This window comes from Protopterus annectens, chromosome 17.part0 (assembly GCF_019279795.1).
Source record: "Protopterus annectens isolate FY-2018-M chromosome 17.part0, PAN1.0, whole genome shotgun sequence".
NCBI classification, from domain to species: Eukaryota; Metazoa; Chordata; order Ceratodontiformes; family Protopteridae; genus Protopterus; species Protopterus annectens.
In genome coordinates, this window is record NC_056751.1 from 707348008 (window position 1) to 707368007 (window position 20000).

The 20000-nt window shown below is 40.4% G+C and overlaps 1 protein-coding gene across 42 annotated transcripts in view; it reads left to right on the forward strand.

The window, feature by feature from the left end:
- LOC122791684 (mucin-2-like) overlaps nucleotides 1-20000 on the forward strand; it is a 732148-nt gene that overhangs the window by 388294 nt on the left and 323854 nt on the right. For all 42 annotated transcript variants that reach the window (XM_044059549.1, XM_044059571.1, XM_044059534.1 and 39 more), the window contains one exon: nucleotides 14940-15057. In XM_044059549.1, the coding sequence (XP_043915484.1) occupies nucleotides 14940-15057 (118 nt within the window). The remainder of the gene's footprint in view (nucleotides 1-14939; nucleotides 15058-20000) is intronic.

The window sequence follows — 20000 nt, forward strand, 5'->3', positions numbered from 1 at the left end:
TCAACAGTCACTACCACCCTTTACCACAAAGTATTCACAGCCATTGCAATCCTATGTTGCAAAGTATTCACAGCCATTGCAATCCTATGTTACAAAGTATCAACAGTCACTGCCACCATATGCTACAAGTATCAACAGTCACTACCACCCATTGTCACAAAGTATTCACAGACATTGCAATCCTATGTCACAATGTATCAAGAGTCACTGCCACCATATGCTACAAGTATCAACAGTCGCTTCCACCCTTTGTCAAAAAGTATTCACAGCCATTGCAATCCTATGTTACAAAGTATCAACAGTCACTGCCACCATATGCTACAAGTATCAACAGTCACTACCACCCTTTGTCACAAAGTATTCACAGTCACTATAATCTTATGTTACAAAGTATTCACAGCCATTGCAGTAATATGTTGTAAAGTATCAACTGTCACTGCCACCATATGCTACAAGTATCAACAGTCACTACCACCCTTTGTCACAAAGTATTCACAGCCACTATAATCTTATGTTACAAAGTATTCCCAGCCATTGCAATCCTATGTTGTAAAGTATCAGCTGTCACTGCCACCATATGCTACAAGTATCAACAGTCACTACCACCCTTTACCACAAAGTATTCACAGCCATTGCAATCCTATGTTGCAAAGTATTCACAGCCATTGCAATCCTATGTTACAAAGTATCAACAGTCACTGCCACCATATGCTACAAGTATCAACAGTCACTACCACCCATTGTCACAAAGTATTCACAGACATTGCAATCCTATGTCACAATGTATCAAGAGTCACTGCCACCATATGCTACAAGTATCAACAGTCGCTTCCACCCTTTGTCAAAAAGTATTCACAGCCATTGCAATCCTATGTTACAAAGTATCAACAGTCACTGCCACCATATGCTACAAGTATCAACAGTCACTACCACCCTTTGTCACAAAGTATTCACAGCCATTGCAATCCTATGTTACAAAGTATCAACAGTCACTGCCACCATATGCTACAAGTATCAACAGTCACTACCAACCTTTGTTACAAAGTATTCAGAGCCATTGCAATCCTATGTTACAAAATATCAACAGTCACTGCCACCATATGCTACAAGTATCAACAGTCACTGCCACCTTTTGTCACAAAGTATTCACAGCCACTATAATCTTGTGTTACAAAGTATGCACAGCCATTGCAATCCTGTGTTACAAAGTATCAACAGTCACTTCCACCATATGCTACAAGTATCAACAGTCACTACCACCCTTTGTCACAAAGTATTCACAGCCATTGCAATCCTATGTTACAAAGTATCAACAGTCACTGTCACCATATGCTACAAGTATCAATAGTCACTACCACCCTTTGTCACAAAGTATTCACAGCCATTGCAATCCTATGTTACAAAGTATACACAGTCACTGCCAACATATGCTACAAGTATCAAAAGTCACTACCACCCTTTGCCACAAAGTATTCACAGCCACTATAATCTTATGTTACAAAGTATCCACAGCCATTGCAATCCTATGTTACAACATACCAACAGTCACTGCCACCATATGCTACAAGTATCAACAGTCACTACCACCCTTTGTCACAAAGTATTCACAGCCATTGCAATCCTATGTTACAAAGTATCAACAGTCACTGCCACCATATGCAACAATTATCAACAGTCACTACCACCCTTTGTCACAAAGTATGCACAGCCATTGCAATCCTATGTTACAAAGTATTCACAGCCATTGCAATCCTATGTTACAAAGTATCAACAGTCACTGCCAGCATATGCTACAAGTATCAACAGTCACTGCCACCCTTTGTCACAAAGTATTCACAGCCACTATAATCTTATGTTACAAAGTATTCCCAGCCATTGCAATCCTATGTTGTAAAGTATCAACTGTCACTGCCACCATATGCTACAAGTATCAACAGTCACTACCACTCTTTACTACAAAGTATTCACAGCCATTGCAATCCTATGTTACAAAGTATCAACAGTCACTGCCACCATATGCTACAAGTATCAACAGTCACTACCACCCTTTGTCACAAAGTATTCACAGCCATTGCAATCCTATGTCACAAAGTATCAAGAGTCACTGCCACCATATGCTACAAGTATCAACAGTCACTACCACCCTTTGTCACAAAGTATTCACAGCCATTGCAATCCTATGTTACAAAGTATCAAGGGTCACTGCCACCATATGCTACAAGTATCAACAGTCGCTACCACCCTTTGTCACAAAGTATTCACAGCCATTGCAATCCTATGTTACAAAGTATCAACAGTCACTGCCATCATATGCTACAAGTATCAACAGTCACTGCCACCCTTTGTCACAAAGAATTCACAGCCACTATAATCTTATGTTACAAAGTATTCACAGCCGTTGCAATCCTATGTTGTAAAGTATCAACTGTCACTGCCACCATATGCTACAAGTATCAACAGTCACTACCACCCTTTGCCACAAAGTATTCACAGCCATTGAAATCCTATGTTACAAAGTATTCACAGCCATTGCAATCCTATGTTACAAAGTATCAACAATCACTGACACCATATGCTACAAGTATCAGCAGTCACTGGCACCCTTTGTCACAAAGTATTCACAGCCACTATGATCTTATGTTACAAGGTATTCACAGCCATTGCAATCCTGTATTACAAAGTATCAACAGTCACCACCACCCTTTGTCACAAAGTATTCACAGCCATTGTAATCCTATGTTACAAAGAATCAACAGTCACTGCCACCATATGCTACAAGTATCAACAGTCGCTACCACCCTTTGTCACAAAGTATTCACAGCCACTATAGTTTTATGTCACAAAGTATTCACAGCCATTGCAATCCTATGTTACAAAGTATCAACAGTAATTGCCACCTTATGCTACAAGTATCAACAGTCCCTACCACCCTTTGTCACAAAGTATTCACAGCCATTGCAATCCTATGTTGCAAAGTATCAACAGTCACTGCCATCATATGCTACAAGTATCAACAGTCACTAACACCCTTTGTCACAAAGTATTCACAGCCATTGCAATCCTATGTTGTAAAGTATCGGCAGTCACTGGAACCATATGCTACAAGTATCAACAGTCACTTCCTCCCTTTGTCACAAAGTATTCACAGCCATTGCAATCCTATGTTGTAAAGTATCCACAGTCACTCCCACCATATGCTAAAAGTATCACCAGCCACTACTACCCTTTGTCACATAGTATTCACACCCATTGCAATCCTATGTTACAAAGTATCAACAGTCACCGCCACCATATGCTACAAGTATCAACAGTCACTACCACCATTTGTCATAAAGTATTCACAGCCATTGCAATCCTATGTTACAAAGTATCAACAGTCACTGCCACCATATGCTACAAGTATCAAGAGTCACTACCACCCTTTGTCACAAAGTATTCACAGCCACTATAGTCTTATGTCATAAAGTATTTACAGCCATTGCAATCCAATGTTACAAAGTATCAACAGTCACTGCCACCATATGCTACAAGTATCAACAGTCACTGCCACCCTTTGTCACAAAGTATTCACAGCCATTGCAATCCTATGTTGTAAAGTATCAACAGTCACTGCCACCATATGCTACAAGTATCAACAGTCACTACCACCCTTCGCCACAAAGTATTCACACCCATTGCAATCCTATGTTACAAAGTATCAACAGTCACTGCCACCATATGCTACAAGTATCAACAGTCACTACCACCCTTTTTCACAAAGTATTCACAGCCATTGCAATCCTATGTTACAGAATATCAACAGTCACTGCCACCATATGCTACAAGTATCAACAGTCACTACCACCCTTTGTCACAAAGTATTCACAGCCATTGCAATCTTATGTTGTAAAGTATCAACAGTCACTGCCACCATATGCTACAAGTATCAACAGTCACCACCACCCTTTGTCACAAAGTATTCACAGCCATTGCAATCCTATGTCACAAAGTATCAACAGTCACTGCCACCATATGCTGCAATTATCAACACTCACTACCACCCTTTGTCACAAAATATTCACAGCCACTATAATCTTATGTTACAAAGTATTCATAGCCATTGCAATCCTATGTTACAAAGTATCAAGCTTCACTGCCACCATATGCTACAAATATCAACAGTCCCTACCACCCTTTGTCACAAAGTGTTCACAGCCATTGCAATCCTATGTTACAAAGTATCAACAGTCACTGCCACCATATGCTATAAGTATCAACAGTCACTACCAACCTTTGTCACAAAGTATTCACAGCCACTATAATCTTATGTTACAAAGTATTCACAGCCATTGCAATCCTATGTTACAAAGTATCAACAGTCACTGCCACCATATGCTACAAGTATCAACAGTCACTACCACCCTTTGTCACAAAGTACTCACAGCCATTCCAATCCTATGTTACAAAGTATCAACAGTCACTGCCACCATATGCTACAAGTATCAGAAATCACTACCACCCTTTGTCACAAAGTATTCACAGCCATTGCAATCCTTTGTTACAAAGTATCAACAGTCACTGCCAGCATATGCTACAAGTATCAACAGTCACTACCACCCTTTGTTACAAAGTATTCAAAGCCATTGCAATCCTATGTTACAAAGTATCAACAGTCACTGCCACCATATGCTACAAGTATCAACAGTCACTTCCACCCTTTGTCACAAAGTACTCACAGCCATTCCAATCCTATGTTACAAAGTATCAACAGTCACTGCCACCATATGCTACAAGTATCAGAAGTCACTACCACCCTTTGTCACAAAGTATTCACAGCCATTGCAATCCTTTGTTACAAAGTATCAACAGTCACTGCCAGCATATGCTACAAGTATCAACAGTCACTACCACCCTTTGTTACAAAGTATTCACAGCCATTGCAATCCTATGTTACAAAGTATCAACAGTCACTGCCACCATATGCTACAAGTATCAACAGTCACTACCACCCTTTGTCACAAAGAATTCACAGCGACTATAATCTTATGTCACAAAGTATTCACAGCCATTGCTATCCTATGTTACAAACTATCAACAGTCACTACCATCATATGCTACAAGTATCAACAGTCACTACCACCCTTTGTCACAAAGTATTCACAGCCATTGCAATCCTATGTTGTAAAGTATCAACAGTCACTGTCACCATATGCTATAAGTATCAACAGTCACTACCACCCTTTGTCACAAAGTATTCACAGCTACTATAATCTTATATTACAAAGTATTCACAGCCATTGCAATCCTATGTTACAAAGTATCAACAGTCACTGCCACCATATGCTACAAGTATCAACAGTCACTACCACCCTTTTTCACAAAGTATTCACAGCCATTGCAATCCTATGTTACAAAGTATCAACAGTCACTGCCACCATATGCTACAAGTATCAGCAGTCACTACCACCCTTTTTCACAAAGTATTCACAGCCATTGCAATCCTATGTCACAAAGTATCAACAGTCACTGCCACCATATGCTGCAATTATCAACAGTCACTACCACCCTTTGTCACAAAGTATTCACAGCCACTATAATCTTATGTTACAAAGTATTCACAGCCATTGCAATCCTATGTTACAAAGTATCAACATTCACTGCCACCATATGCTACAAATATCAACAGTCCCTACCACCCTTTGTCACAAAGTATTCACAGCCATTGCAATCCTATGTTACAAAGTATCAACAGTCACTGCCACCATATGCTACAAGTATCAACAGTCACTACCAACCTTTGTCACAAAGTATTCACAGCCACTATAATCTTATGTTACAAAGTATTCACAGCCATTGCAATCCTATGTTACAAAGTATCAACAGTCACTGCCACCATATGCTACAAGTATCAGAAGTCACTACCACCCTTTGTCACAAAGTATTCACAGCCATTGCAATCCTATGTAACAAAGTATCAACAGTCACTGCCAGCATATGCTACAAGTATCAACAGTCACTACCACCCTTTGTTGCAAAGTATTCACAGCCATTGCAATCCTATGTTACAAAGTATCAACAGTCACTGCCACCATATGCTACAAGTATCAACAGTCACTACCACCCTTTGTCACAAAGTATTCACAGCCACTATAATCTTATGTCACAAAGTATTCACAGCCATTGCTATCCTATGTAACAAACTATCAACAGTTACTACCACCATATGCTACAAGTATCAACAGTCACTACCACCCTTTGTCACAAAGTATTCACAGCCATTGCAATCCTATGTTGTAAAGTATCAACAGTCACTGTCACCATATGCTATAAGTATCAACAGTCACTACCACCCTTTGTCACAAAGTATTCACAGCTACTATAATCTTATATTACAAAGTATTCACAGCCATTGCAATCCTATGTTACAAAGTATCAACAGTCACTGCCACCATATGCTACAAATATCAACAGTCACTACCACCCTTTGTCACAAAGTATTCACAGTCATTGCAATCCTATGTTACAAAGTATCAACAGTCACTGCCACCATATGCTACAAGTATCAACAGTCACTACCACCCTTTGTCACAAAGTATTCACATCCACTATAATCTTATGTTACAAAGTATTCACAGCCATTGCAATCCTATGTTACAAAGTATCAACAGTCACTGCCAACATATGCTACAAGTATCCAGAGTCACTACCACACTTTGTCACAAAGTATTCACAGCCATTACAAGCCTATGTTACAAAGTATCAACAGTCACTACCACCATATGCTACAAGTATCAACAGTCCCTACCACCCTTTGTCACAAAGTATTCACAGCCATTGCAATCCTATGTTACAAAGTATCAGCAGTCACTGCCACCATATGCTAGAAGAATCAACAGTAACTACCACCCTTTGTCACAAAGTATTCACAGCCATTGCAATCCTATGTTACAAATTATCAACAGTCACTCCCACAATATGCTACAAATATCAACAGTCACTACCACCCTTTGTCACAAAGTATTCAGAGCCACTATAATCTTATGTTACAAAGTATTCACAGCCATTGAAATCCTATGTTACAAAGTATCAACAGTCACTGCCACCATATGCTGCATGTATCAACAGTCACTACCACCCTTTGTCACAAAGTAATCACAGCCATTGCAATCCTATGTTACAAAGTATCAACAGTCACTGAAACCATATGCTACAAGTATCAACGGTCACTACCACCCTTTGCCACAAAGTATTCACAGCCATTGCAATCCTATGTTACAAAGTATCAACAGTCACTGCCACCATATGCTACAAGTATGAGAAGTCACTACCACCCTTTGTCACAAAGTATTCACAGCCATTGCAATCCTATGTTACAAAGTATCAACAGTCACTGCCTCCATATGCTACAAGTATCAACAGTCACTACCACACTTTGTTACAAAGTATTCACAGCCATTGCAATCCTATGTTACAAAGTATCAACAGTCACTGCCACCATATGCTACAAGTATCAACATTCACTACCACCCTTTGTCACAAAGTATTCACAGCCACTATAAACTTATGTCACAAAGTATTCACAGCCATTGCAATCCTATGCTACAAAGTATCAACAGTCACTGCCACCATATGCTACAAGTATCAACAGTCACAACCATCCTTTGTCACAAAGTATTCCCAGCCATTGCAATCCTATGTTGTAAAGTATCAACTGTCACTGCCACCATATGCTATAAGTATCAACAGTCACTACCACCCTTTGTCACAAAGTATTCACAGCTACTATAATCTAATGTTACAAAGTATTCACAGCCATTGCAATCCTATGTTACTAAGTATCAACAGTCACTACCGCCCTTTGTCACAAAGTATTCACAGCCATTGCAATCCTATGCTGTAAAGTATCAGCAGTCACTGCTACCATATGCTACAAGTATCAACAGTCACTACCACCCTTTGTTACAAAGTATTCACAGCCACTATAATCTTATGTTACAAAGTATCAACAGTCACTACCACCCTTTGTCACAAAGTATTCACAGCCATTGCAATCCTATGTTACAAAGTATCAACAGTCACTGCCACCATATGCTACAAGTATCAACAGTCACTACCACCCTTTGTCACAAAGTATTCACAGCCACTATAATCTTATGTTACAAAGTATTAACAGTCACTGCCACCATATGCTACAAGTATCAACAGTCACTACCACCCTTTGTCACAAAGTATTCACAGCCACTATAATCTTATGTTACAAAGTATTCACAACCATTGCAATCCTATGTTACAAAGTATCAACAGTCACTGCCACCATATGCTGCAAGTATCAACAGTCACTACTACACTTGTCACAAAGTACTCACAGCCATTGCAATCCTATGTTACAAAGTGTCAACAATCACTGCCACCATATGCTACAAGTATCAACAGTCACTACCACCCTTTGTCACAAAGTATTCACAGCCATTGCAATCCTATGTTACAAAGTATCAACAGTCACTGCCACCATATGCTACAAGTATCAACAGTCACTACCACCCTTTGTCACAAAGTATTCAAAGCCATTGCAATCCTATGTTGTAAAGTATCAACAATCACTGCCACCATATTCTACAAGTATCAACAGTCACTACCACCCTTTGTCACAAAGTATTCACAGCCACTATAATCTTATGTTACAAAGTATTCACAGCCATTGCAATCCTATGTTACAAAGTATCAACAGTCACTGCCAACATATGCTACAAGTATCCAGAGTCACTACCACACTTTGTCACAAAGTATTCACAGCCATTGCAATCCTATGTCGCAAAGTATCAACAGTAACTGCCACCATATGCTGCAAGTATCAACAGTCACTACCACCCTTTGTCAGAAAGTATTCACAGCCACTGTAATCTTATGTTATAAAGTATTCACAGCCATTAAATCCTATGTTACAAAGTATCAACAGTCACTGCCACCATATGCTACAAGTATCAACAGTCACTACCACCCTTTGTCACAAAGTATTCACAGCCATTGCAATCCTATGTTACAATGTATCAACAGTCACTGCCACCATATTCTACAAGTATCAACAGTCACTACCACCCTTTGTCACAAAGTATTCACAGCCACTATAATCTTATGTTACAAAGTATTCACAGCCATTGCAATCCTATGTTACAAAGTATCAACAGTCACTGCCACCATATGCTACACGTATCAACAGTCACTACCACCCTTTGTCACAAAGTATTCACAGCCATTGCAATCCTATGTTACAAGTATCAACAGTCACTGCCACCATATGCTACAAGTATCAACAGTTCCCACCACCCCTTGTCACAAAGTATTCACAACTATTGCAATCCTATGTTACAAAGTATCAACAGTCACTGCCACCATATGCTACAAGTATCAACAGTAATTACCACCCTTTGTCACAAAGTATTCACATCCATTGCAATCCTATGTTACAAAATATCAACAGTCACTGCCACCATATGCTACAAGTATCAACAGTCACTACCACCCTTTGTCACAAAGTATTCACAGCCACTATACTCTTATGTTACAAAGTATTCACAGCCATTGCAATCCTATGTTACAAAGTATCAACAGTCACTGCCACCATATGCTACAAGTATCAACAGTCACTACCACTCTTTGTCACAAAGTATTCACAGCCATTGCAATCCTATGTTACAAAGTATCAACTGTCACTGCCACCATATGCTACTACTATCAACAGTCACTACCACCCTTTGTCACAAAGTATTCACAGCCATTGCAATCCTATGTTACAAAGTATTAACAGTCACTGCCACCATATGCTACAAGTATCAACAGTCACTACCACCCTTTGTCACAAAGTATTCACAGCCATTGCAATCCTATGTTACAAAGTATCGACAGTCACTGCCACCATATGCTACAAATATCAGCAGTCACTACCACCCTTTTTTACAAAGTATTCACAGCCATTGCAATCCTATGTTATAAAGTATCAACAGTCACTGCCACCATATGCTACAAGTATCAACAGTCACTACCACCCTTTGTCACAAAGTATTTACAGCCACTATAATCTTATGTCACAAAGTAATCACAGCCATTGCAATCCTATGTTATAAAGTATCAACAGTTACTGCCACCATATGCTACAAGTATCAACAGTTACTACCACCCTTTGTCACAAAGTATTCACAGCCATTGCAATCCTATGTTGTAAAGTATCAACAGTCACTGCCACCATATGCTACAAGTATCAACAGTCACTACCACCCTTTGTCACAAAGTATTCACAGCTACTATGATCTTATGTTACAACGTATTCACAGCCATTGCAATCCTATGTTACAAAGTATCAACTGTCACTGCCACCATATGCTACAAGTATCAACAGTCACTACCACCCTTTGTCACAAAGTATTCACAGCCATTGCAATCCTATGTTACAAAGTATTAACAGTCACTGCCACCATATGCTACAAGTATCAACAGTCACTACCACCCTTTGTCACAAAGTATTCACAGCCATTGCAATCCTATGTTACAAAGTATCAACAGTCACTGCCCCCATATGCTACAAGTATCAGAAATCACTACCACCCTTTTTCACAAGGTATTCAAAGCCATTGCAATCCTATGTTACAAAGTATCGACAGTCACTGCCACCATATGCTACAAATATCAACAGTCACTACCACCCTTTGTTACAAAGTATTCACAGCCACTATAATCTTATGTTACAAAGTATCAACAGTCACTACCACCCTTTGTCACAGAGTATTCACAGCCATTGCAATCCTATGTTACAAAGTATCAACAGTCACTGCCACCATATGCTACAAGTATCAACAGTCACTTCCACCCTTTGTCACAAAGTATTCACAGCCACTGTAATCTTATGTTACAAAGTATCAACAGTCACTGCCACCATATCCTACAAGTATCAACAGTCACTACTACCCTTTGTCACAAAGTATTCACAGCCATTGCAATCCTATGTTACAAAGTATCAACAGTTACTGCCACCATATGCTACAAGTATCAACAGTCACTACCACCCTTTGTCACAAAGTATTCACAGCCAATGCAATCCTATGTTACAAAGTATCAACAGTCACTGCCACCATATGCTACAAGTATCAACAGTCACTACCACCCTTTGTCACAAAGTATTCACAGCCATTGCAATCCTATGTTACAAAGTATCAACAGTCACTGCCACCATGTGCTACAAGTATCAACAGTCACTACCACCATTTGTCACAAAGTATTCACAGCCATTGCAATCCTATGTTACAAATTACCAACAGTCACTGTCACCATATGCTACATGTATCAACAGTCACTACCACCCTTTGTCACAAAGTATTCACAGCCACTATAATCTTATGTTACAAAGTATTCACAGCCATTGCAATCCTATGTTACAAAGTATCAACAGTCACTGCCACCATATGCTACAAGTGTCAACAGTCACTACCACCCTTTGTCACAAAGTATTCACAGCCATTGCAATCCTATGTTGCAACGTATCAACAGTCACTGCCACCATATGCTACAAGTATCAACAGTCACTACCACTCTTTGTCACAAAGTATTCACAGCCACTATAATCTTATGTTACCAAGTATTCACAGCCATTGCAATCCTATGTTGTAAAGTATCAACAGTCACTGCCACCCTTTGTCACAAAGTATTCACAGCCACTATAATCTTATGTTACAAAGTATTCACAGCCATTGCAATCCTATGTTGTAAAGTATCAACTGTCACTGCCACCATATGCTACAAGTATCAACAGTCACTACCACCCTTTGTCAAAAAGTATTCACAGCCATTGCAATCCTATGTTGTAAAGTATCAACTGTCACTGCCACCATATGCTACAAGTATCAACAGTCACTACCACCCTTTGTCACAAAGTATTCACAGCCACTATAATCTTATGTTACAAAGTATTCACAGCCATTGCAATCCTATGTTACAAAGTATCAACAGTCACTGCCACCATATGCTACAAGTATCAACAGTCACTACCACCCTTTGTCACAAAGTATTCACAGCCATTGCAATCCTATGTTACAAAGTATCAACAGTCACTGCCACTGTATGCTACAAGAATCAACAGTGACTACCACCCTTTTTTCACAAAGTATTCACAGCCACTATAATCTTATGTTACAAAGTATTCACAGCCATTGCAATCCTATGTTGTAAAGTATCAACTGTCACTGCCACCATATGCTACAAGTATCAACAGTCACTACCACCCTTTGTCACAAAGTATTCGCAGCCATTGCAATCCTATGTTGTAAAGTATCAACTGTCACTGCCACCATATGCTGTAAGTATCAACAGTCACTGCCACCCTTTGTCACAAAGTATTCACAGCCATTGCAATCCTATGTTGTAAAGTATCAACTGTCACTGCCACCATATGCTGCAAGTATCAACAGTCACTACCACCCTTTGTCACAAAGTATTCACAGCCATTGCAATCCTATGTTACAGAGTATTCACAGCTATTGCAATCCTATGTTACAAAGTATCAACAGTCACTGCCACCATATGCTACAAGCATCAACAGTCTTTGCCACCCTTTGTCACAAATATTCACAGCTACTATAATCTTATGTTACAAAGTATTCACAGCCATTGCAGTCCTATATTGTAAAGTATCAACTGTCACTGCCACCATATGCTACAAGTATCAGCAGCCACTACCACCCTTATTCATAGCCACTGCCACCCTATGAATTTGGTGAAGGGGAGACCTTGGAAGGAAGAGGTGAAATAAATGTAGCTTCCAAGTGCACCAGTCCCCTGCTTCTCTGTCTCCACCTGGATGTCTTACTCTTTGCACCTTCTTATTCCTTCCTTTGTTTATTTATTTATATAATAAGTGCCTCATCTTTGAGATATAATATTACCAGGCACAGAAAAAAAAACTGTCAGTTTATCATACTCTCACCATTGCATCCTTTAATTCTTAGCACTATTGCCCCTTATGTGTATTTATTTTCTCTGTGTATACAGATGCATTTCTATATTATGTGATGCAGACGTTGCATAGGGAGTTTAGCACAAATCCCACACATTCCCCTGTTGAACAAGTCCTTCTGGAGACTTCTCACAACTTTTTTCACCGCAGAAGGCTTCATTTTATTCCAGCACCCTTTCACACACTTTATTTTCAACTCTGTCTGCTATCAAACCACTACTTTTTTATGTTTTTTTTTCTTTCCCTTGAACTGTTTGGTGTTGCACACTAGCATCCTTCTCCTTTGTGGTATTTTTACAAGCTACCTGATTGTGAAATATATGTCCAACTTTCTTCATTTTATACCTTCTTTTTGGCTTACCTGTTTGCATAATGCTTCTTTCTCTAGTTTAAGACCAGTATTTTCCTCAGTATGCATGAACTGGATCGATTGTTGCCCTTTTATGTTGGTCCTCAATATATATATATATATATATATATATATATATATGTATATATATGTATATGTATATATATATATATATATATATATATATATATATATATATATATATATATATATATTTATATGTATTTATATGTATATATATATATATATATATATATATATGTATATATATGTATATATATATATATATATTTTTTTTTTTTATGTATTTATATATATATATATATATATATATATGTATATATATATATATATATATCTTTTGGTCCCTTTGATGACTCAGACTTAGTCTGGTGTTTTTGGGGCAGGTCATGGATCTTAAGGATATCCTGGGGGCTTGGCCATCTGAGGTTCTATACGGTCATTTTTTTATTATTGTTATTGTCATTATATACCGTAATCATTTTCCTTTTCACCACTGCCACACTCGATGGTTTTTCTGAGGGAAACTCTCCTTTTGCACCATGCCTTCCTTTAGGGAGGATCACCAACGGTCACCCACCCTCCAGGAAGGGCATGTCTATCCCTCCCTGTCTCTGGCTAAAATAAATGTGAGATCTGCTGACTTATCTGAATCCACCAAGGGATTTTTTTTTTTTTTTTCATTTATGACCTACCCATCAGTCAATAAGGAAAAGGGAACGGGGTGGTGGTACTCACATCCGTAGAGAATCAAGGACGGAGTGACAGGACTGCATCCGAAGGATGTAGCGAGTACTGGAAAGTGTGCAAAATGCATGGATAGTCTACTAGACTATGAGAGGTTAGAAGGACTTGGACTACTCGAGGTGGAGTCCAGAAGGGACATGCAGATCATGATGAAGGTTCACACCATCAAGAGATGATGAAGATTAAGGAGAATGGATTGGTGAAGTCTGTGGTGCTCTGTGGGTGTGATATATGTATCCCAAAGTGCATGGGATGCATGAAGAGGTGGAATGGAATGAAGGAGAGGCTGCAGGGATGCTAGAAGCACGAGACAGTAGCTATAAACTGTAGACATGTTAGACAAATTCTCTTCTTCTTCCAGCAATAATACATATGTATATACTGGTCACCATATAACAAGATATGATATGTTAATGGTACATAAAAAAGCATAACAGAAGTGTTGGCTAGGAATGAAACTTTGTAGTTTTAAAGTGGTGATTACTGTTGTATTAGTAATGTGATATGGCGGATAGACAGAGTGTGTGCGTTTGTTCTTTTGGGCTGATGAACTAAAAGAAGAACTTGAGTAGGCTAAAACATCTGAGGGCAGGGCAGACCATGGCATTACAATTGTCATCGCACAGGTAAGGATGGCCACTATTAAGGTTTCATTATGAAAATGTGAATAATATTTAAAAACAATACATTTCATTACTGTGCATATGTAGCAAGATCTGCAGCCTGTTTTCCTGAGTCATACTATAAAATGCTTTTAACCACTTTGTTATAGTGGCTAGTTAGACATGAATTAAAATGTAAATGCAGACAAACCAGTGACTCGTTTACTTTGATGTGTTTCAGACACTGTTTATGATGACATTGACAGCAATGGATGTATACCTTTGAAAAGCTGCTCTTGCAAATTTGGTAGCAAGATCTATGCTCCTGGTGAATCCTATTCAATGGGCTGTGACTCCTGGTAGATACATTATATTCCTGTTAAAAAACGAGCATCTTCTTAAAGCATGCCTGTGTAACAAGTAAATGTTCCTAAATGTAAAGCGTATATTTGATTTTATTTTCCTTAATAATTGATGACCTGAGATGTCGGTATAATGGTTAAGGTGTGTATCTTACAGGCATGAGGTACCAAGGTTGATTCTCACATGGGATAATTGGTGAGACTTAAAATTCCTTACAAGGGCAGTTAGCCTAGTAGTAATCTATGAACCTTTATTAAGTAATTATTAAACAATTATAGTAAAGTTTGATTAAAGTCTGTCTGACTGCTGCCTACCTTGACCCCGCATGGATGCTACAAGGGATTATTTTCATCTATCTCATTAGCTAATCAGGTAAAAATAACGCTGAGTACATAAATTATAAGAATCTGCATACTGAAACAGCCATGTTGTTGTGACTGACTTTGTGTGAAGTGAGCCCTAACAGCACACCACATAATGCCTCTAGAGTATATCGCCCTAACAGCACACCACATAATGCCTCTGGAGTATATCGCCCTAACAGCACACCACATAATGCCTCTGGAGTATATCGCCCTAACAGCACACCACATAATGCCTCTGGAGTATATCGCCCTAACAGCACACCACATAATGCCTATGAAGACAATCGCCCTAACAGCACACCACATAATGGCTCTGGAGTATATTGCCCTAACAGCATACCACATATTGCCTCTGGAGTATATCGCCCTAACAGCACACCACATAATGCCTCTGGAGTATATTGCCCTAACAGCACACCACATAATGCCTCTGGAGTATATCGCCCTAACAGCACACCACATAGTTTCATAGTATAGTACTAGGCTATCTGCCTTAGGGCATTTGTAAGCCTAGCCATAGCGGTGTGGCTTTTGCCACCCCATGAAATGGTACAAAAATGTACAGAATAAATCTAGAATACTGTGCCTCTGTCTAGTAGTGACACAATGAAGGTCCCCTTATATAATAGAATTAGTTTACTGTGCCCCTGTCTAGCAGTGACACAGATGTGACCCCTGGGGTAAACTTTTGATCTCCCATCCACTCATCAAGATTTCTCTTGAAGAGAGTCAGTGAGGGGCTCTGCCTAATACGAACTGGGATCCTGTTCCAAAGCATGGGAATCCACTGGGTTATGAATCTATCCCTCCAGCATGTCCTATTAATACTTGTGCCGAGGTTTAAGTCTTTAGCTCTCGTGGTCCTGATGGATTTGGATTTTTTGAGATGGAGCATGTCCATCAAATCCTGATTGGACAGGGCCTTGTACGTCAGGCAGCGATCACCTCTGAGCAGGCGGTATGCTACTGAATAGAGCTGAAGTTTCTTTAGTCTGGTGGAATAAGACATATGTTGGAGAACCTTGATCCATTTGGTGAGGTATTTTGTGGTCTCTCCAGCTGTTGCAAGTGCCGGGTGAGGTACATACCAAATGGGGCATTGTACTCAATCATGGGTCTGATGAGGGAGGAATATAGGGGTACAATGACATCCTTGGATCTGGATGTGAATCCCTTCATGATGAGGTGTGCAAGGTAGAATGTTTTTCTAACCACTTTGGCAACGTGGGTGTCAAAGGAGAGGTCGCTGTCTACTTGGGTCCCTAGGTCTCTGATTACTTTTTCCATACTCAGTGGGTTTCTGTCTATGTGATAATTTTTGGGTAATTTGTTTTTTCCAAAAGGGATGACTATACATTTTTTGGCATTTAGTTTAAGGCCGTGACTACGGCACCAGTTGTCCATTTCAGTGAGGCCTTTTTGTAGGATGTGTGTGTCTGCTGGTGTATCGACTATGGCGCCTAGTTTGCAGTCATCTGCGAACTTTGTCAGCCACAGCCCTCCCATGTTTGCTTTAACATCTGAGAAATAAATGCCGAACAAGAGGGGTCCCACGACAGATCCCTGTGGGACACCACTTGTGACTGGCTTTGAGTCTGACATTGCTCCAGCGATTTTAACTTTATGGGTTCTGTCCTTTAGCCAGTTTGCAACCCATCTAGTGACATAAGGGTTTACTTTTAAGCTGTTTAGCTTATCTATGATGCCTGAGTGGGGTATTGTGTCGAAGTCCAGGTATGCTGTATGGACTGCTTTGCCCTCATCAATGGCTCTAGTGACTGTTTCGAAAAAGTCAACTAGGTTTAAAAGGCAGGATCTGCCATTCACAAAGCCGAACTGGGTGGGGTCAAGTGTCTGTAGGTCCCCTATGTCTCTGTTTATGAGTTCCACAATGATTCTTTCCATAGCTTTGCATACCAGGCTAGTTAAGCTTATGGGGCGGTAGTTTCCAGGGTCTGTAGAGGCACCCCCCCCCTTTGTGGAGTGGGACCACCATTGCTGTACGCCAGTGTACAGGTACATATCCCGAAGTAAGGCTAAGGTTAAATAGCATTTTTATGTGTGGGTTTAGCTCCTCTTGGAGTTCACATAACACGCACCCCGGGATACCATCAGGTCCCATTGATGCTGTGTTTTTTGCTTTGTTTAGGGCGGTTCCCACTTGGACATCTGAGATAACAGGGAGATTACATTCAGCTGGGATAAGTATTTCTTCTTTTGGGGGTGAAGGAGGTGAGAAATTTGCACTGAACCTGTCAGCCAGAATGTTAGCAATATCTGTGGGTTCAGTGTATTTTTTGTTGTTGTGAACCAACTCTGAGCATATCTGAGGGTTTCCACCCAGGTTTCTAACATAGCTGAAGAAGGCTTTGTGGTTATCATTAGTGTCCTTAGCGATTTTTCTCTCAAAGTTTGCCTTGGATGTTTTTATGAGAGAACGTAGTTTTCTGCTAATGTTGATCAGAGACGTCTTCCCTTCATGGGATTTCGCTCTGACGTGCAGTAGCTTCCTTCTTTTGTTATACAATTTGTTTATGGCTGAGGTCCACCAGACAGGGCGCTTACATTTGGTGGAGAGGGACTTGGATTTGTTTGGGATTGCATGATCCATGCATTCTTGGATATGTCCATAGAAAGCATTTGTGAAGGAATCAGCATTGCGGGATGTGGTATCCACTGGCACAGTAGGCTTAAAGGATACCATCTCCATCTTAAGAAGAGTGAAGTCTGCTTTTGAGAAGTTTTTCACTGTGGTCTTTTGTGCTGGGGGTGGAGGTGGGATATGTATATCCAGGGTGATTAGTTTGTGGTCAGATCTCACTAGTGAGGGGTATACTTCCGGTGTGGAGCATTTTGTCCCCATGTTTGTGATGATCAGGTCTAGTATATTATCTCCCCTAGTGGGAGAGGTGACTAGTTGTTCCAGTGCATTTGAATTTATGAATTCCAGGAACCTTTGGGCTAGGGTATTAGGGCTAGAATAATGTACCCAATCTATGTTTAGGTAGTTGAAGTCTCCCAGTATGATGGTATTTTGTGATACATTCATATCCTCCAATGTCTTCAGGAAGGCTGAGTGGGGTTCTTGAGATTGGGAGGGTGGTCTGTAACATGCTACCAGTTGTATAGCAGTTTTGCCTATGGTTAGTTGCACCTGTATGGTTTCTGATGCTTCATGTGTTGCTACTAACCTGGAGGTGTGGGTGTCCTTTATGAATATGGACACTCCCCCTCCCTTTGTGGTTCGGCCCGGGTTTTGGGGCCGAAAAGCATGATACGAGGTATAGCCTGGTAGCGCTGGGGTGCTCTCAGGAGCCTTGAACCAGGTTTCAGTTACTGCACAGATGTCGATGTTCTCCATGCTGAGGAGTGCATCAAGTGCCTGCATCTTGAGATTTAGACTTCTGGTGTTGAACAGCATTACCCTTAGTTTTTTCCATTTTTGTTTTCTAAGGAGGTGGGTTTGTCTTTTGAGCCTTGCCTAAAAAAGGCACTATGGGGGTGGCAAGAGCCTTAGCCAATATCCGGAATCCCAGTGGTGACAGGTGTAAGCCATCCCTTGCAAAGCAGCGTGGCTTGTCCAACATATCATCCCAGGCAGACAGACATTGGATCCCCTTGGAATGACACCAGTACTCGAGCCAATTGTTAAAGCTGATCATCTTGTCTTTGTATTGTGGTATAATTCTTGGTGAGGGCAAGATGCTGCTCAGGGTCAGGGTCATACCAGCCTGGGCTACATAATCGGAGAGCTCCTCTATGTCTCTTTTCATATAGTCCAGGGAGGTACGTCTCAGGTCATTCACACCAGCATGGACAATGACGGAGTCATATTTGTACTTGCTTTAGAGTGACCTGAGTGCGTGTGTTATGTGGCAGATCTTAACATAATGCCTCTGGAGTATATTGCCCTAACAGCACACTGCATAATGCCTCTGGAGTATATCGCCCTAACAGCACACCACATAATGCCTCTGGAGTATATCGCCCTAACAGCACACCACATAATGCCTATGAAGACAATCGCCCTAACAGCACACCACATAATGGCTCTGGAGTATATTTCCCTAACAGCACACCACATATTGCCTCTGGAGTATATCGCCCTAACAGCACACCACATAATGCCTCTGGAGTATATCGCCCTAACAGCACACCACATAATGCCTCTGGAGTATATCGCCCTAACAGCACACCACATAATGCCTCTGGAGTATATCGCCCTAACAGCACACCACATAATGCCTCTGGAGAATATCACCCTAACAGCACACTGCATAATGCCTCTGGAGTATATCGCCCTAACAGCACACCACATAATGCCTCTGGAGAATATCGCCCTAACAGCACACCGCATAATGCCTCTGGAGTATATCGCCCTAACAGCACACCACATAATGGCTCTGGAGTATATTGCCTTAACAGCACACCACATATTGCCTCTGGAGTATATCGCCCTAACAGCACACTACATAATACCTCTGGAGTATATCGCCCTAACAGCACACCACATAATGCCTCTGGAGTATATCGCCCTAACAGCACACCACATAATGCCTCTGGAGAATATCGCC